Raw genomic sequence first — 19896 nt, 5'->3', positions numbered from 1 at the left:
TTTAAATTCAGGAAACTTGGTTAAGAGCTCCAAGTGGAGAGACCTCTCTTTTCTCTTCTGAAGTCAAAAATAGAATGCAAGTTATTCAAATATTAATAAGAAGGGAAAAATGGGCTGAGTGAGGTGGCTAACGCCTGTAATCCCAGTACTTTGGGAGGCCAAGGCAGGTAGATCACTTGAGGACAGGAGTTTGAGACCAGCCTGAGCAACATGGAGAAACCTCATCTCTACTAAAAATACAAAAATTAGCTGGGCGTAGTGACAGGTGCCTGTAATCCCAGCTACTTGGGCGGCTGAGGCAGGAGAATCACTTGAACCAGGGAGGCACAGGTTGTAGTGAGCTGAGACTGTGCTACTGCTCTCCAGTCTGGACAACAGAGCAAGACTCTGTCTCAAAAAAAACAAAAAGGAAAAAGTCTTTAACTAAATGAAAGCAATTCAAAGGGAGTAAGAGAAATAAGTTCTTGTCCCTATAGTCCAGTCAACTACTCTCAATTTAAAGACACTCCAAAGCACAGCTTTTGTGTTAAGGGCATTGAAAATTTCCTCTGTGCCAATTACTTTTCAATAAGTCTTTTTGAAAACATTTATTGAGTATATACTATGTGATAGGCACTGGACAGCCAAAATAGATAAATTGATAAATGTGAAATGTCCCTATATTTGAGTGTATAGCATAAAGAGTTGTTCACACAGTAGGCAAAGGCTTACAATAGGGACCTAAATACTCTCCAACCCTTATTGAGCTGGGAATCTGTGGTAATCATAAAGGGGGGCTATTTATAACTAAGGAATTGTAATTCAGAGAAAACATATTTTAAATTAATGTCTAACTTAAATGTCTATGCAAAATAAGAGAGAGAAATGTCTACTAGAAGCAAAGTTACTTTAGCATAGATATATGCCTTTGTCCATGTCAAAAATCCAAATGTATGATATCGTTCCTTACTGCCCACAGATTGACATCCAAATCCGTAAAGGTGGCATTCAGTACTCTGAGATCTGGGTTCATCTTTTCTATAAAGTCATCTTCCTTTTATTACCCTTGTTCTCTCTACACTCCAGCCTGGACCATTCTCCTACACTAGAAATCTCAGCATTTCCTTATGCCCATGTTCCCATGATTTTTTTAAAAATAGATTTTTTAGAGCAGTTTTAGGTTCACAGCAAAATTAAGCACAGTTCCCATCTACCCACTCCCCTTACATGCACACAGCCTCCCAACTATCAATATCTCCCGCCAGAGTAGATTTGTTATGATTGGTAAACCTACAATTATACATCATCACCCAAAGTCCACAGTTCCATGGACTTTAGGGTTTAGGGTTCACTCCTGGTGTTGTACATTCATGGTTTTGACAAGTGTGTAATGACATGTATCCACCAGTATAAGATCATACAGAGTGGTTGCACTGCCCTAAAAATCCTCTGTGCTGCACCTGTTCTCATGTCTTTTAACTTCACATCTTTATCTGTTTTTCTTCCTTCTGACAAGGATGCCCTTCCCCACCATCTGTCTCCACCTTGCCTTTTGAAATTGCTACAAATGCTTCAAGACCCAAACCAAATGGCCCTCCAATGTGAATCAGTTCCTCCTGGATTCTGGTTGTATGCACCTCATGTATACCATTTGCCATAGACTGCCTTGAACTACAGGCCTTTAGGTCTATGATTGATATTTTTTATTGGGTCACTCACTCCTTTTGCAAAAGGGGTACATCTTTTTCATCTTTGGTAAATTTCAACAATGGCAAACATAGCAACTGTCATAATACAGTCTTTCACAAAATGTTTCCTAAATTGAATTAGGAATAAATACCCAATTCATGAATAATCCTCCTAAGTGAGAAATAGGCCACATGTGAAATCAATTATTATTTTTAACATTATTTAGAATTCATCAACTGCCCACCCATGACAGGTACCTGTTCTGAGTCATTCACATAGAGGGAAAATGGCAACTTAATGTTTGACTTGGCTTTTTTCTCTTTAGCTATTGGAGATCTTAAGCACAATTTACCATCACATGCCAGTCCTCAGACAAAAAGAAGAAAGTTTTCAGTTCATGCTAGAAGCCATCTCCCAGATAGCCAGCTTTCACATGGAAACAGTTGTTGTCAACCTTTTACAGAAGCCTCTGCCCTTTGACAGGTAGATCCTTATTGAACTGATTCCTTCTCCTAGGGAAGGCCACTCTGAAAGGCCTTGGGGAGGGATTTATGGTTTGAGAGCAAGATAGCAAACAAAGGTTGAAAATAGCTCATCTGAATAACAATTTAACAATTGGTATTTGAATCACAAATAAGGTTTTTCCAAGTGCTTTTCATATATATAAGATATATATGTATTGCATAATAATATTTTTAACCATACGCCATAGGAATAAGAGAATATTAAAAAGTGAATATTCTCCTTTTTCTGGTGGCCTAGAATGCACCTACATGAGAGGTTCCCATCTTAGTGGACTTTAACAAAGTTCTGTAACCCAAGGCTAGGTTGCTGAATTGTTATGTAAAACATCTTTCTTATCCCCAGGCATGGCAGCATGTCCATCTGCCCTTGAAATTATGTTTAGTCATAATGTGATTTTACAGTGAGTCAGATGGAGAAGCTTAGAGCCTGAGGGGTTGTGCCTTATCTACCAATTTCCTGCTTTGCCACCCTAGGGACACGAAGACATTGTGGAAGGCGCTGGCTGAAAAGCCAGCCTCCAGTGGGAAACTCTTGCAAGCCTTAATAGACAAACTGGAGACGGAGTTAGAAGATGACATCGCCAGGGTTGAGGCAATTTCAGTGAGTTGGACAGCCTGAACCCATCACTTGCCTGAGACTGTGCCGTCCTTTATGATCTATCCCCACCTGGAGCTTGGTGCTCTCACATTAATGACACCTCCTTCTCTCATACCCTAACTTTATTCAGTTTATAGTTATGGCTATACTTTTGTCTGTGGCTGATCATTTTTAGAAACAAATTTCTCATCAACCCCCACCCCCAAAATCTATGTATCTATATTTCTAGATTAATCTGGAAGATATCCGAAGGACTCTTTTTTGTTGAAAAACCCCAATGCTGAAAACATTTTATTTTACATGACTAGTATCCCCTGGCAGTCACAGGACTAACATGGCAGTCCCTGAGTTGAGAAATTTCCAGACAATAAACCCTCCCATTTCTATGTGTTTTTACTGGTGGAGAAAACAAAGTTGAAAATCAGCCCAGAGAGAAGATGGTGTTGGAGGAAATGAGACTGCCTGACCAAGAGGCCCTTTCTCCTCTCAGGTGGCCTGTGCTATGTATGAAGTGATCTCAATAGGCACCTCTGTCACCGGCTTGTATCCAGAGCTGTTCACTCTCCTCCTGAAGCTGGTTAGCTGCACACTGGGCCAGAAGATGCCCACTTCTTCCTGGAGCCGCAGGCGGCATGTGATGCAGCAGGGAGAACAGCAGCAGATCCCAGACCCCTGCAGGTAAACGGCCAATCAGGAAGCATCTTCCACAGAAGTCCTAATCCCAGACTCCAGGAGCAGCATTGCGGAAGTCAGGGTCTGCCCTTTCTGTCATAACATCCATTGTCCATGAAGAAACAAGGCTCTACTGTCCCTAAGCCATGACGCCATAGTTCTTCTTGAGCCAGTATCCAGTGTAACTACACAGAATAGTCACTTAAAGAATAAGGGTCTATGCTTTCTTTCCTAGAGGAACTACTGTATTATCTTTGGTTTCTATCATTGAGATCTTCCTAGAGAGGCTGGAATCTTGTGATCTTCAAGTCCACCAGGGAAAGAAGAAAAATAAAAATAAATACCATATTTCATAAACTCTGAGACTTCAGCAATTGAAAAAAAGCATTTTTGCATACCATTGAGAAAACAGACAAGGACTCCAAAGTAAGCAGTGAATCAATGCTTTCTTAAACTTTAAAATTTTTACTCTGTACTTATCAAAAGAACTCTTTTAGGACTATGAGGTATACATTTTCATTTTATATCACATCATTCTGTTTCCTTGCCTTTTGCATAACTTTTCATTCCAATGTAAAATTATAGTGCAACATTTTTAAAGACACTTTAAACACCATTTAGATTCAACACATGTATTAGGTTGGTGCAAAAGTAATATCTGTTTTTACTATTAAAAGTAATAGAATTTATCATCCAAATATTAACAGTAATGGCAGCATTTGTCTCGATATTCTAAGATCACAGTGGTCGCCTGCTTTAACAATTTCTAAAGTTCTTTTATCCATTTGTTCACTTCTATGTGATCCAAACCCAGATGACCCCCTAGTGCCAGAGATTGCACGGATCTATAAAACAGACAGAGATAAGTACAACAGAATATCTCGGGAATGGACTCAGAAGTATGCCATGTGATGCTACCTTAAAGTCAGAATAACCTGCATTATAGCTGGAATAAACTTTAAATTACTGTTCAAAAAAAAAAAGTAATAGTTCCAATAATACATGTAACTTTACTAAAACGATGGTAATATAAAGAGCTATACCTAAACACACAACAGATGTGAATGCACAGACAATAGTAACTACGTCACAAGTACTGTCTGGCCAAGAACAATTGTAACACACGTCTACTGCAAGATGCATCCTGATTTCAGAGATGTTGTTTTAGAATCAGTGAAATATGGTATTTTTCACTTTGTATTCTTATGGCTTATTTTTTCTTATGGGGGGAGTGTTGACAAGATTTTGTGGCATTACTTACTGGCCCACGTCATCTGAATGTCCCCTAGGATCCTAAGGCTAAAATGTGAGCATAGGGCTGCCTGTTTTTCCCTTACACAACATCCCGTAGTCCAAGGGTGGGAAAGCATTGTGAGGAGTGGGAAAGTAAATTTGGGAATTTGCAATTCCCTATAAGGGTTGACTTAGTTTTGTAATGCTGACTGTCTTCTTTAGGCTTTCAACTGCTACTCTAAGATGTTTGCAAGCCCAAGCCATGAGAGAAGGCCTTGCAAAGGAATCTGATGAGGGGGACAACTTATGGACTCTCCTCAGCAGTCCTACTACCCATCACGTAGGCGTATGTTCACTGGCCAGGTAATGTGCAGACTTTCTAGAACCAGATACAAAGAAGAAAACAAAACAAAAACAAACCAAAAAAAACAGAAAAAAAAACCGTGCAATACAGGCAACTTCACTGAGCATAATGATTCACTTAGGACTAATAGTCGAAGGAGGACAAACAGGGAAGAAGGAAAAGGGAGTGGGAAGAGATGGTAAGATCAGCCCCACACGCACCACTCACCTCAAGAAACATGATTGAGGTGAACATCTTTAGACAAACTATACTTATTTTTTGAAAGAAATATTTAATATTCACATACCTAGAATTCTGTTGGACATTTTTTTAATCAGCTTTTCAAAAACTTTTTTTATTTTTTCATTTCAGTAGGTTTTTGGGGAACAGGTCATGTTTGATTACAGGTCATGTTCTTTAGTGATGATTTCTGAGATTTTGGTGCACCCATCACCTGAGGAGTGTACACTGTACCCAATGTGTAGTCTTTTATCCCTCACTCCACTCCTGCTCCTTCCCCCAAACCCCCAAAGTCCAATGTATCATTCTTATGTCTTTGCATCCTAATAGCTTAGCTCCCACATATGAGACAGAACATATAATGTTTGCTTTTCCATTTCTGAGTTACTTCACATAGAATAATAGTCTCCAGTTCCATCTGGGTTGCTGTGAATGCCATTATTTCACTCCTTTTTATGGCTGAGTAGTATTCCATAGTGTGTATATATATATATATATATACACACACACACACACACACACCACATTTTCTTTATCCACTCGTTGATTAATGGGCATTTGGACTGGTTTTATGTTTTTGCAATTGCAAATTGTGCTGCTGTAAACATGCGTGTGCAAGTATCTTTTTTGTATAATGACTTCTTTTCCTCTGGGTAGATATACCTAGTAGTGGGATTGCTAGATCAACCGGTAGATCTACTTTTAGTTCTTCAAGAAGCTCCACTGTTCCATGGTGGTTGTACTAGTTTGCATTCCCACCAACAGTGAAAATCTGTTCTCTTTTCATGGCATCCATGCCAACATCTTTTTTTTAATATTTTTTTATTACGGCCATTCTTACAGGAGTGAGGTGGTATTGCATTGTGGTTTATTTCCCTGATCATTAGTGATGTTAAGCATTTTTCCATATGTTTGTTGGCCTTTTGTATATCTTCTTTTGAGAATTATCTATTCATGTCCTTAGCCTGCTTTTTGATGGGATTTCAAACTACATTTAAATTGGACAGTTGGATAGGTCATTTTAAAATTTAAGCCCTGGTAGGCTTTCATCAAGTGTCTCTTTTTTTTTTTTTTTTTTTTTTTTGAGACAAGAGTCTTACTCTTCGCCCAGGCTGGAGTGTGCAGTGGGGCAATCTCAGCTGACACCTCTGCCTCCTGGGTTCAAACAATTCTCCTGCCTCAGCCTCCTGAGTAGCTGGGACTACAGGTGCACACCGCCATGTCTGGCTAATTTTTTGTATTTTAGTAGAGATGGGGTTTCACCATGTTGCCCAGGCTGGTCTCGAACTTCTGAGCTCAGGCAATCCACCTGCCTCAGCCTCCCAACGTGCTAGGATTACAGACATGAGCTACCACCCCCAGCCAAGCATTCCTTTTTAGACAAATTCCTTGCCTGATGAACAAATAGACTAAGATTTCCTCCATTGTTTAGAAAAATAAGTCTCTGCTAAAAAGTGCATTTTCTAGGAGCATGGCAGTGTGGCAACACGGAGTCATACTGGACATCATGGAACAGCTGCTGTCATCTCTCACCTCCTCCTCGGAGAACTACCGGATAACTGGCACCGCTTTCTTCTCTGAGGCAAGGGAGAGCAGCCCTCAGAGCACACTCACTGGGTCCCCTTGGGGTATTTCTCTTAGGGTCTGGAGCCCAATGTGCACTGGAACCAGGGAAGAGAGACTTCAAAGTGGGGGGCTTTAATAGAGGAGAGACCAGCTACTGCCAGAGATATGGTACCTAAGCAGGGGGTGAAAGAGGAAAAATAAACCACCTCACCCACCTCCTGCCCTCTAGTTTGCACAAGACAGAGAAAAGGGGACAATAAATCTGTGAGGGATGAAACAAAGCATTGTAGCACTGATGCTTCAAAGTCCGGCCTAAAGACTATTCCAGCCAATCCAGAGAAGGAAAACTATCAGTCATTCCTGTTTTCCCTGCCCCATTTTCCATTGAGACTAGACATCTCTTATGCAGGTAACCGGGTTCACAGCACCATGTAAGCCTGACCTGTGCGCTGCTCACATCTAGAGCTCAGCTTCAGCAAGGCTTGCTGGTTCCCCAGAGGGCTTCCTCCTCTGCTCCACAAGCAGTGGGGTCCTCTCTTTAATTGTACTTATGACGTCTTTGGCACTCTCCTGAAGTGGGGGGCCACACCCTTAACTAAAGGGGAGGAGTGTGTTGGTTTCAGCTCATGAAGGAGCCAATCCTTTGGAAGCATGGGAATCTGCGAGATGTGCTGATCTTGATGGATCAAAGTGCCTGGGACTCCAACGCTACTCTGAGGCAGATGGCCATCCGAGGGCTCGGCAACACAGCATCTGGGGCTCCGCACAAGGTAAAAGGCATTCTAAGGGGAAATGGTTCACTTAAGTAGAGTTTTGAAATAATTACTTCCTAACCCACACCTAGTAGTTGCATAAAAATTAATTGGAAATCCAGATACATTGCTGTAGTAGTAGTTCTTGGGTTGAAGTACGTGTGACCCTGACAAAATTTCAGTCCTCTTGTCTGAGGACTCCTTCCCTATTCCAGATACGCATAGAACAATTTTGAAGATTAAGAGGTCTTATTTCAAAATAGGTGAAGAAACATAAGCAGTTAATGCTCGAATCTATCATCAGAGGCCTGTATCACCTGGCTCGCACCGAAGTCGTCTGTGAAAGCTTGAAGGCTCTAAAAAATATCCTGAATCTGCTCACAGACCGAGACGTGAGCTTCTACTTCAAGGAAATAGTGCTGCAAACAAGGACCTTCTTTGAAGATGTAAGTGAGCCTGTTTAGGAATCTTCCCTCTCCAGAAGTTAAGGAACAGAAAAAGGTTTAGGTAGTGTTCACAGAAGACATTGTCAGTGTCCCACCCATATTCCTTGACCTGACCCAGACAAGTCACCTGCAGACAATCTCCATGCAAGCTGATGGCTTCCTGTGTGTCTCTGCCTGAGGGTGCTCTGCGGCTTGGCAGTCATGATTGGTCTAAGCTGTTGAGCCAGAATTGTTGGGGGAAGAAATGCCCTGGGAAGGACCTTCAAACAATAAGAAACAAGAGTTTGTAGATAAATTTCCCGGCTTCCTCACCCCTTAGAAAGATTGAGCTCCACTTGTTCATAACAGTAACACACTCATTAATACTTCCTTTCTTGGCTTTCCTCCCTTCCCTATCTCATTCCCACTCCCTGACATGCTTCTGGGGCTCACCTCCCAATAAATTACCTGCACCTAAGTCCTCATCTCAAGGTTGCTTTAGGGGGAAGCATAAATTATGACAGTGCTCAAAGACCAACTAGGACCTGAATAAAGACAATGTTGCTTCTAACACTTATCTTTCCACTTCCAACATTCAGAGACTCATTTTATCTAGGCGTCAGTAAGCTGCAGTCCATGGACCAAATCCCACCCACAGCCTGTTCTTGTAAATAAAATTTTATTGGAACACAGCCATACTCATTGATTACTTATTGTCTATTGCTGCCTTTACACTCCACTAACAGGGTTGATTGGCTGTTACAGAGACCTTAGGACCTACAGAGTTTAAACTATTTACTCTCTGACCTTTTAGAGAATAAGTTTGCCTGCTCCATAATCCCAATTTCAAAAAAAGATCAGTGAGCAGTCCTAGACAGAGGGTAATTTTCCCTTATGCCTCCCAGGAAGCACATTTTAGTATTTATTTTTGGTTATTCATTGCCATCGATGTAAAAATATTTTTAACCCAAACCTATTATTTTGTAATCTAAACCTGCTTCCTCATGTGCTATTGTCAGAGGAGATGGAAAACTGCTAGTTGCCTTCTCTAGTGCATTCTTCATAAACATTAAGGCTTTATTCGATTACCTGTTTACCTTACTTGAGCAGTCTTCATTTCCCTCATTATTCATCATAAACCTAATTTTTCTGCTCATTAAATATTTTGCAAGCCTATGACTGAGTTGGACCTCTAAATGAGGCTCAAGAAGTATTGAATAGAATCTAAGGAAATATTACCTCTCAAATCCAACCTTTTCCTATTTCTTTGCTCCATTTTTGTAAAATTTTGCCCTTTCTTCTTGATCTTGGCATGCTAACTATATGAACCTCTAGATTTTAGTCTGTAATATATGCCCACAGTATTCTTCAGTTTTGTATTTTTGCAGTTTTTCTTGTGTATGTGCTAGCCTAAACCTGGCCTTTGAAAATATCTTTCTGCTTGTTTCCAACTATTTCCTCCAATTAACCAATATCACTTTTAGGCTAGGCATGGTGGCTCATGCCTGTAATCCCAGCACTTTGGGAGGCTGAGGCTGATGGATCACTTGAGGTCAGGAGTTTGAGACCAGCCTGGCCAACATGGTGAAACCCTACCTCTAGTAAAAATACAAAAATTAACCAGGTGTGCTGGTGCATGCCTGTAATCCCAGCTGCTCGGGAGACTGAGACAGGAGAATCGCTTGAATACAGGAGGCTGAGGTTGCAGTGAGCCAAGATCATGCCACTGCACTCCAGCCTGGGCAACAAGAGTGAAACTCTGTCTGCAAAAAAAAACAAAAAACAAACAAACAAAAAAAACCCCAGCAACTTTTAATTATCTTGTCCTCAAAAATGCTTACTGGGGTAAAAATAACAACGATATTCTTCTTCTTTATTGCACAGGGCTGAAGTCACTCCTTCAGAACCCCAGCTGTTAAGTTTCCTGGATTGTTGTTGATCTGATAATCATTCTTTTAGATCTGAGCCTCCAGTAAATCACAAGTCCACTTAACAATTTCGTGGTCAAGATAATGTTTCTCAGTGTCATCAGAGAAGGATAAAATGTGCTAAAGTCTTGCTGGTTGTTAGCTCAGACCTTGCTCATGTCTAATAGGTGTCAACTCCATCATGTGTGCATAAAAGTAAAGTTGGACAAAACTTTAGCTCTTATCTGTTCTCCAGTAATGCCATCTTTACATAAGTATATTTAACTCTATGATCTATTGCCCCGATATTTTTCTGTGATTAAGCATAGCTCTCTATAATCTCCAAGTTTCCTTTCTTTAGTTCTTTCAATATTTAAATACTTTATTAGACTTTTCAAAACATGGTGACACTTGAATGAAATGATAGAACAGGAAATGTGGCTGCTGCCACATGCTCCATTCCCTTCTTGCTACTATTCCCCACCCTGTCACCCTGAGCAATCGCTTTACCCTCTGTGACTCAATGTTCTCAAGCAAACATGAGGACATTGGACTAGACGTTCTCTAATATTTCTCCCAGCACCCAAAACACTTTTGCCACTTTTTCTTTCAGATTTTTCATCATCCCGATTGGTTGATTGTTCCTGGACCTATCATTAGCTCATTGATTTTGCAAAATTCAAACCTTTTTAACCAGATGCTTCTCTACTTTTCTGGTACCTTGTTTTTGGTTAGCTTTCTCTTTCTAAAGAGATATCTTTTAAAAATATATCCTGACCTTATTCCTCATAAATCTAAAGAATGTGTTTCTACTTTCATTTTCATTATACAAAGTCACATCTGAGCTTTTCCAGCCTTTTCCCAACAAACCATCATTTTTTTAGAAGATCTATATTAACTTTATTGTTTATCTAAATAATATTCTGCTATTCAGGATTGCTTTTTCTTTAATCCCTCTTTGTTCATATGGGTATTTTAAACTGGTTTTCTGGGCCTAAAAATAAAAAAAACTTCCATGAAATTCATCTCGCTTCATTTCTTCCCTGTCGGAACTCTGAAACATAACTCTAACGAGATAGCAGGAGGCCATCTTCCTCCACCACCTTCCTCTTGTTTTCTTTTTTCTTTTCCTTTTTCTTTTTCTTTCTTTTTTTTTTTTTTTTTTTTTTTTTTTTGGACACAAAGTCCCACTCATTCACCACTGGAATTCAGTGGCACGATCTTGGCTCACTACAGCCTCCTCCTCTCAGATTAAAGCAATTCTTGTGCCTCAGCCTATCAAGTAGCTGTGACTACAGGCACACACCACCAGGACTGGCTAATTTATATATTTTTAGTAGAGATAAAGTTTCACCATTTTGGCCAGGCTGGTCTCAAACTCCTGACCTCAAGTGATCCACCCACATCAGCCTCCCAAAGTGCTGGGATTACAGGCATGAGCCACCGCACCCGGCCTTTCTTGGTTTCCTAAAATCATTGCTTGCCATCCTGGACAAAAAAAAAACAAGAAAGTTCCATAACTTCACATACTCAAGAGTAGAGCTAAGCACTTCTGTGTTTAACCTCTCTAAGAACCAAGGCCCAAATTCCCAAACTGCCTGTAATCCCTTTAGAAAATATTTGGTGTCATGGAGAACAGTACTAGGCCTTGGACAATTAAGATTAGAGACCCCATAATTCTAAGCTAGTAATGCAACCAAACTAAGTAAAATACACAACTAGCAGGAGCCCTCCCTGGCTTTCTCTATGAGTACCCCTGTGTATCATTCCTGTGGTCATGGGCACACTTCCCCACTGGCTACTCAAAGACAGAAATCAACTCTCTGGCATCACATAAACCCCAGACCCAGGGTTTTTTCAAACTCATGTAGTGTGGAGAGAAAGCTTCAGGGAAAGAAAGCGAGTTCTTGGAACATTTAGAGGCTGTGACTATGATGGACCAGTGCCTGGGTTCCAGCCTTCTTTTGCTGAAGTGGGAAGGGTGGGATTAGAGCTGAGAGTGTGCTGGCAGGGAATGGCATCTGAGAGGATATTCACCACGACATGCGTTCATCACCACAGGAGCAGGATGATGTGAGATTGACTGCCATCTTCTTATTTGAGGACCTGGCATCCCTAACAGGAAGAAGGTGGAAGATTTTTTTTGCTGAAGAAATAAAAAAGAGCCTGATCTCATTCCTTCTGCATCTTTGGGATCCCAACCCCAAGATTGGAGTTGTAAGTGCTCTCCACAGACACCTGCACCTCCTACTCTCCCCATGACTGAGAAGCACCAATAAGCCTGGTCTAGCTGCACCAGAAGCCAGATCTAAAGTGCCAGATCTAAAGTCAGCCCTTAGAACTGAATCTGAAAACCTCTTCTCCAATTCTAGGTTCTTCTTGCCATCTCTTCCCGAGTTTACTCCTCCATCCTTGAAACTGGGAAGGTGCCAGCAATGACTATAAAGCCAATCACACCACTGATTTTTACTGCTTCTTTCCCAGTACTGTTCAGCACTTTTTCCCTTCTGGAAGGAGATCCTAATGTTCTGGACTATGATGCGGAAAACTCTGTTTTCCAGGCTTGCCGTGATGTCTTGATGGTCTGCATTCCCTTTTTGGGCCTCCAGGAACTCTACGGGGTATTAGACCATCTTCTTGATCAGGATCTACCACGGGTCAGGGATTTCTATAGGCAATTCTGTGTGAAACTGGTGAGTGTCCAATAGATGCCGCCTCCAAAAAAGGCAGGACAAGGGTCTAGACAAATCCCAGAAGAGCAAACAATGTAGCAAGGAATCTCTGGCCAGAGCCAGAACTGCCTTGGAAGGATGGCAGTGATCCTTGGTATCCTGCCACAGGACCCTCCGCTCCATTCCCAAGTCCTGACTGGGATATATTCTCCTCGGTTCCTAAAATTCATATCAGTTGATTAATCCCTTAAACTCTGATGCCTTCCTGATTAAATGTAGATCAAAATATGCATAAGACAATTTTCAGTCAATTAATTTATGGCTATATGAGTGCTCACTGGCCTTTACAGATCCATTCTGAGGACCTATAGGATGCCAAATGTCACAAAGGTTCACTTTCCAGTTGCCCTCTTTGTAATTCACATCTCGTCTAGGCCAAGAAAAACCAGGAAATTCTGTGGATCCTCCACACACACTCCTTCACCTTCTTCACTAGCAGCTGGGAGGTGATCAGGAGTGCAGCTGTCAAACTCACAGGTGAGTACACATTCCCATTTCCTACCCAGATATGTCTGCTCTTTCCATCTAGTTTTGCTTTGACCAGAAGCTGTCCAGTATAAACACTAGTATGACCAATATAACTTTTTAAATTAAATCCCAGGAAGGGCTTTTATCTTACATCTTGTAACATCCTCCCTCAAAGAAACCTGCTTCCTTTTACAGTGAAAACTCATGACCTTTCTTGACTCACCTACACTAATTCTCCTCCCATCTGAGCCCTTCATGCTCCTTCTGGCTCCAAGTCCTTGCTCCTTCTTTTCCCCAAATCTTTGCTCCCAGCTGCTGCTCTTACATAAATATTTTTCTTCACCTCATCTCATAAGATAACCCACACTCAACATCCAAAGCTCAGTTCAAGCTGAGAGCTTTGGCAACATGATACAAGTGGGAAGTATGTTCATGTGGGGGCCAGCAACTGCTCGCTCTGCCATGTGATTCTGGAAATTGACTTAACTTTATGTTACCTCTCTGTCTGATGTATAAAATAAAACATAAGTAAATCTCTAAAGATCCTTCTATCATGAAATTCTAAGTCTTACTTTGAAGGCTGTTCCAACTAATTCAGCCCAGAGATTACAGACCCACTCCCTTCACCACCTTTAAGACCAAATGAAAAATATGAGGATTCCTTCTTGACTCATATATATGATCCCCCCAACTACATTATACATTTTTTGAAGACAGAGATCCTATCTTACACACATTTGAAATCCCAACAACTAGCCTCCTCAGAAGATCATTCTGTGAACTCTGCCAAATATTCTGGATAAGTGACTACTTGCAGGCATGGCACTCTGGACCCAATAGAAGTCACCCTGATGTCATTTTAGGGGGTGCAAAGGAAGTCATATAGCTTGCTCATTCACCAGCCTACCATCTACCTTCTCACCAGGTGCAGAGTCTAACCTGATCTACTTTTCATGGCTTCTTCCTCTATAATGAAATCAGTAACATTGTCTCCTATTAACTTTAGATGCCATTATTCTCAATTTGACCAGCCAATATGTGGAGTTACTAGACAGAGAACAACTGATCATACGTGAGTACCAACCTAGTTTCTTCCCAGCATATTGTTACTTTCTTAGGAAAAGAGAAAATATGGCTACTCTAAGTTCCACGTGAGCCCAGAACTTGAAAATCTTAGCACCAATTATTGTATCTGATGCTCTCTAGATACTAGAATTTCTCCAGGGTATAAAGCAACCTCCAGCTCCAGTTCTTTGCAGGCATCAGAAACACCAATAGACTACAACTTTCCAATTGCCTAAACCTACTGATCACAAGGTCAGGGCTTCTTCTCCCTTATTTCAATGTTAAAAGCAGTTCTTGTAGTTCCACATCCTACCTTTTAGGATAAAATGTGAGCATGAGGACCTGAGTCCCACTTGGGTCTGACCCTCAGTGCTAAAAAGTTGGGCCTTGGCTTGGTTTGCCCTTCTTGCTAGGCTGTGACTCTCCTCATGTGCTTATTTGCTATTCTTGCCATTTCAGGGCTCCAAGCACTTCGTCGAGATCCATGTATTAGTGTCCAGAGAGCAGCTGAGGCTGCTTTGCAGACCCTCCTGAGAAGGTGTAAAGAGACAAGCATTCCTCTGTAAGCCATCAGGAAATAAACTGCTGGCTTTTCCTATATCTGACTCCTGTCTTCATCCTATTACCTCACAAACTTGCAGCATTTTGAGGAAAGAGATGCTGCCTAGGATGGGGATATTGAAGTGGTGGTATACTTCTTCCTCTAAAGAATCTCCTTGGTGGCTTCCATTAGCAAAAAGCAAATCCCACAAGTTCACTTCAGGAATAACCTGTGATTTGGATAGTGACAGCCACATGGCTTTGCCTAAGATAGCCCTCTATCTTGAGAAAGTAAGTCCCAGCAGATATCAACAAGTGGCAGAACTTGACCCACACAATTCTGCTGCCACTAAAAAGAGGTCCACTGTTGTTTTCCACATGTAGCCCTTTCCTCTCAGATCTTTGTCAGCTTTGAATTACTACCCACACTCCTCTTTTTAAAATCAGTCTTATGATAAACTTTAACCTACCTATTCTCTCCCAGGTTATAATTTATGTGTCAAGACTATGCCAGGAACTTTTCTACAAAAGACCCTGTCTGACATTCTATTAAATGTCATCATTTCCTTTCTACTTTTATCCCAGAGCAATAGTGCATATGAACACACACAAGCACGTGTATGTGTGTGTGCGTGAGTGCATTCATTTCTTCATAGTATCGAGATCATTATTATTTCTTGTTTTTCACAATGCATAAGTGAGAGGTCACATACATGAAATTATGTACTTAAAAAGAAGTTTCCTTTTTTTTTTTTTTTTTTTTTTTTTTTTTTTTTTTTTTGAGATGGAGTCTGGCTCTGTCACCCAGGCTTGAGTGCAGGGGTGCAATCTCGGCTCACTGCAAGCTCCGCCTCCTGGGTTCACATCGTTCTCCTGCCTCAGCCTCCTGAGTAGCTGGGATTACAGGCACCCACCACCATGCCTAGCTAATTTTTGTATCTTTTAGTAGAGACAGAGTTTCACCATGTTGATCAGGCTGGTCTTGAACTCCTGACCTCAGGTGATCCACCCACCTTGGCCTCCCAAAGTGCTGGGATTACAGGCATAAGTCACAGCCCCCAGCCCTAAAATGAAGTTTCTAACACAGATACTGGCACTCACTTAAAAGCACTATCATGATCATTTATTAGCAACATTGTTAATATATTACTTTAGAACGTCCCTGCAAATTTTTATTACTTATATTCTAATATCTTCATCTCCAAGCTCTTTGGGGAAACATCTTTGTTTATATAAAACCTAGGGAGCAATAGAATCTTTTGGGTAAGAGATTATGGACTAGGAGTTAATTTCTTTATTCAGTTAGCAAACATTTATTGAATGCATTTTATATATTTTATAAGGCATCGTTATAACCACTGGAACCACAACAGGGAGGGAAAATAGAAAAATTTTGCCTTCATGGAGCTCATATTCTATAAAATCTGTGTATAAATTCCAAGGAATTGAGCCAGCCTCCCAGATAGCCCCAGTGATTCCTGCTTCCTGGTATTCATGCCCCTAGGAAGTCCCCTCCTACAATGAATAAAACTGACCTGTGCAACCAATACAATATTTCAGTAATGATGGAATATGACTTCCAAGACAAGGTCATAAGTGATAGTGCATTTTCTTGATTCATTCATGATGTGTTGTAAGGACACTCAAGCATCCCTGTGGAGAGGTCCATGTAGCAAAAAAACTCCTGCCAGCAATGAGCACTGAGCTGCAAGGCATGTAAGTGAATCATCTCCGGAATGGACCCAAGAGCCCGTTAGTCTACAGATGATTGAAACCCCAGCTCACTCACACATTGATTGCAACCTAGGATTTTGAGATAAAATACACCTGCCCAATTAAATTTGAATTTCAGATATATGTTGAATTTTTTTGGTAAAAATATAACCTAGTTATATATTACACTAAAAAATTATTTCTTGTTTATCGTGAATTCAAATTTAGCTGAGCATCTTATATTTTATTAGCAAAATCTAGCAATTCAAGCAAAATCTAATGAGAATCTTTAACCAGAATCATTAACCAAGCTATTCCCAAATTCCTGAACCATGAAACTGTGTGAAATAATAAAACTTTGGTGTTTTAAGCCACTAGGTTTTGAGTTAATTTGCTAGGCACCAGTAGGTAACTGTTACACAGAAAGTCCATGATCCCACCAAAGTTGTATAAGAATTTCTGCATAGAATTGCATAGGTGCATTTTCTGGGTAATGGCTTTCATTAACTTCTTAATGGAGTCAGAAGCTATTCCCAAGCACAACATATGTGAAACAGAGAAAAAAAAAAAAAAAAAAAAGAAGGCAAAAGAGATGGGTTTAGTTGAAATCTTTTGGCAGATATTTTAAGTCAGATGACCTTGCAAAATAGTGCTATCCAATATAACTTCTGCAATGGTGGAAATCATTTTTTCTTTCTGTACTGACCAACATGGTAGTCACTAGCCATGTGTATCAACTGAGCATTTGAAATGTAGGTAGTTGAGGGATTCTATTTTTAATTTTATTTAATTTTAATAATTTTATAATTTATCATTTTTTAAAATCAAACCTAATTAATTAATTTAATTAACAGAAATTTAAATAGTCATGTGTAGCTAGTAATTATGGTATTGCACAGGACAGTTTCAGAATGTAGGGCAAAAAGTATTAATAGAATTTGGGTTGAGCCACCCCAGAACTATAGGACATCCTCGACAAGAGTGTAAATTCACTCACATAGGACTTTGTCGGGTATTGATATATCTCCACCACAGCCCCCATCCTGGCATGCAGCATAGGGCCTTTCTCATAGATTGATTGATAGAGATGAGGTAGAATGGCCACACATAACACACATTGCCTCTGAAAACTTTAACTGTCTAAACCCTCATCTTAGACAGTTCTAAGACTTGTTTTAAGACTCTCTTTCTCACAAATCCTGGATCCACCACTTACTAGCCATTTGACTTTGAAAAACCCCTTAACCTCTCTGTACTTAAATTTCCACAACTGTAAAATCAGGATAATGATTTGATTATTATTGTCTGACTAAATATGTTAGTCCATTCAGGATGCTAAGACAAAATATCTTAGTAATCTGCAAGCCACAAAATTTATGCTCACAGCTCTGGGACTGAGAAGTCCAAGATCAAGGTGCCAGTAGATCTGGTGTCTGGTGAGGACTCGTTCTTCATATGTTCCTTCTTGCTGTGTTCCTTCTTGCTGTGTCTTCATATGGTGGAAGAGGCAGACAAACTTCCTCAGACCTCTATTATAAGGGCACTAATCCCATTCATGGGGGTGGAACCTAATCAACTTCCAAAGGCTCCAGCTCTTAATACCATCACCTTGGGCATTAGGTTTCAACAAATGAATTAGAGGGAAACACAACATTCATTCTATCGCACAAGTAAAGCATTTAGAAGCCCGGCACAGAATCATTGTTTAATTAATATTTGTATTGTTAACTATGCAATATAAATATTAATGATATTAGCAAATTTATCATTATAATCACAAATATTAGCATAAACTTAATGGTTGGTATATAAACCCAGCTGATGATCTCAGCCCCATGTGGCCATATTCCTGACCCTGTGAATATTGCTGCCCTTCATAGGAGACTGAAGATGAGGTGGCCCCTCTAATTCAGGAGATCTCAGCTCAGCATCTGGTGCTCCTGCTCTGGCTTCTTCATAGTTGTTTCTCTTGCCAGACCCCATCAAAGTCTTCTCACTTGCTCTCACAACATATAGTACACCACAGTCAGGCTTTGTAACAGAGGACACATTTAGATCTCTTTTTCATCCTCAACAAATATTTCTACCATTTCCCCCTCAGAGAGTTGTCACTAGTCCTCTTCCTTGATACTTCTCTTCCTAGTCACTCCCCCAGGGCCCTCTGTGGTTCATTTCTATAGTTCAAACACAGGCAGATTACTCAAGTGAGAGAGTCTCTGATATGATTTTGCTGTGTCCTCACACAAATATCATCTTGAATTATAGTTCCCATAATCCCAATATGTCGTGGGAGGGACCCAGTGGAAAGTAATTGAATGATGGGATGGTTACCCTCATGCTGTTCTTGTGACAGTGAGTGAGTTCTCACAAGATCTGATGGTTTTATAAGGAGCTTTTCTCCCTTTGATCAGCACTTCTCTCTCCTGCTGCCTTGTGAAGAGGGACATGTTTGCTTCCACTCCCATGATGATTGTAAGTTTCCTGAGGCCTTTTCAGCCACGCAGAACTGTGAGTCAATTAAACCTTTTTCCTTTATAAATTACCCAATCTTGGGTATTTCTTCACAGCAGCATGTGAAGGGACTAATACAGTAAATTGGTACTGCAGAGAGTGGGTTGCTGTTGTAAAGATACTCAAAAATGGGGAAGCAACATTGGAACTGGGTAACAGGCAGAGGTTAGAAGAGTTTAGAGGGCTCAGAAGAAGACAGGAAAATGTGGAAAAGTTTGAAACTTCCTAGAGACTTGTTGAATGGCTTTGACTAAAATGCTGACAAGTGATATAGGTAAAGAAGCCCAGGCTGAGGTGGTCTCAGATGGAGATGAGGAACTTGTTGGGAACTGGAGGAAAGGTGACTCTTGCTATGCAGATACTGGCAGCATTTTGCCCCAACCTAGAGATCTGTGAAACTTTGAACTTGAGAGAGATTATTTATGGTATCTGGAGGAAGAAATTTCCAGGTGGTGAAGCATTCAATAAAAAGCGGAACATAAAGTTTGGAAAATTTGTAGCCTGATGATGTGATAGAAAAGAAAACCCTATTTTCTGGGAAGAAATTCAAGCTGGGTGCAGAAATTTGCATAAGTAACAAGGAGCTAAAGTTTAATCACCAAGACAATGGGGAAATGTCTCCAGGGCATATCAGAGACCTTCATGGCAGCCCCTTCCATCACAAGCCTGGAGGCATAGGAGGGAAAAATGGTTTCGTGGACAGGGCCCAGGGTCACCCTGCTCTATGCAGCCTCAAGATATGGTGCCCTGCATCTAGCTGCTTCAGCTCCAACCATGGCTAAAAGGGGCCAATGTAAAGCTCAGGCTGTTGTTTCAGAGGGTGCAAGCCCCAAGCCTTGGTGGCTTATATGTGGTGTTGGGCTTGCAGGTCTATAGATGTCAAGAATTAAGGTTTGGGAACCTATACCGAGATTTCAGAGGAGGTATGGAAATACCTGG

The 19896-nt window shown here is 40.7% G+C and overlaps 2 protein-coding genes across 2 annotated transcripts in view; both read left to right on the top strand.

Moving 5' to 3' along the window:
* The window catches only part of MROH2B (maestro heat like repeat family member 2B), a 74551-nt gene extending 59760 nt beyond the window's left edge, over window positions 1–14791 (top strand). Inside the window, exons 31-42 of the mRNA XM_023216458.1 lie at window positions 1994–2151; window positions 2667–2793; window positions 3281–3468; window positions 4918–5058; window positions 6746–6860; window positions 7468–7614; window positions 7860–8042; window positions 11990–12145; window positions 12490–12621; window positions 13035–13137; window positions 14135–14200; window positions 14653–14791. Of these exons, the coding sequence (XP_023072226.1) occupies window positions 1994–2151; window positions 2667–2793; window positions 3281–3468; window positions 4918–5058; window positions 6746–6860; window positions 7468–7614; window positions 7860–8042; window positions 11990–12145; window positions 12490–12621; window positions 13035–13137; window positions 14135–14200; window positions 14653–14759 (1623 nt within the window). The 3' untranslated portion in view covers window positions 14760–14791. The remainder of the gene's footprint in view (window positions 1–1993; window positions 2152–2666; window positions 2794–3280; window positions 3469–4917; window positions 5059–6745; window positions 6861–7467; window positions 7615–7859; window positions 8043–11989; window positions 12146–12489; window positions 12622–13034; window positions 13138–14134; window positions 14201–14652) is intronic.
* On the top strand, window positions 3682–4445 carry LOC111545552 (ubiquitin-conjugating enzyme E2 D3-like). Its single transcript, XM_023216556.1, has 2 exons — window positions 3682–3707; window positions 4140–4445. Exons 1-2 carry the CDS (start codon window positions 3682–3684, stop codon window positions 4372–4374), a joined length of 261 nt encoding a protein of 86 aa, XP_023072324.1. The 3' UTR covers window positions 4375–4445.
* Window positions 14792–19896: the final 5105 nt, after the last annotated feature.

This window comes from Piliocolobus tephrosceles, chromosome 4, assembly GCF_002776525.5.
Source record: "Piliocolobus tephrosceles isolate RC106 chromosome 4, ASM277652v3, whole genome shotgun sequence".
In the NCBI taxonomy this organism is placed as follows: Eukaryota; Metazoa; Chordata; class Mammalia; order Primates; family Cercopithecidae; genus Piliocolobus; species Piliocolobus tephrosceles.
Note: the sequence above shows the minus strand (reverse complement) of the source record. Positions and strands in the feature narration are given on the sequence as shown.

What these genes read in the sequence shown, in the direction of transcription:
- LOC111545552 (XM_023216556.1), top strand. Translation starts at nt 3,682, where the DNA reads ATGCTTTCTTTCCTAGAGGAACTACT. An exon ending in TCTTTCCTAGAGGAACTACT is followed by an intron (nt 3,708 to 4,139) that starts GTATTATCTTTG and finishes TACTATTAAAAG; the next exon opens with TAATAGAATTTATCATCCAA.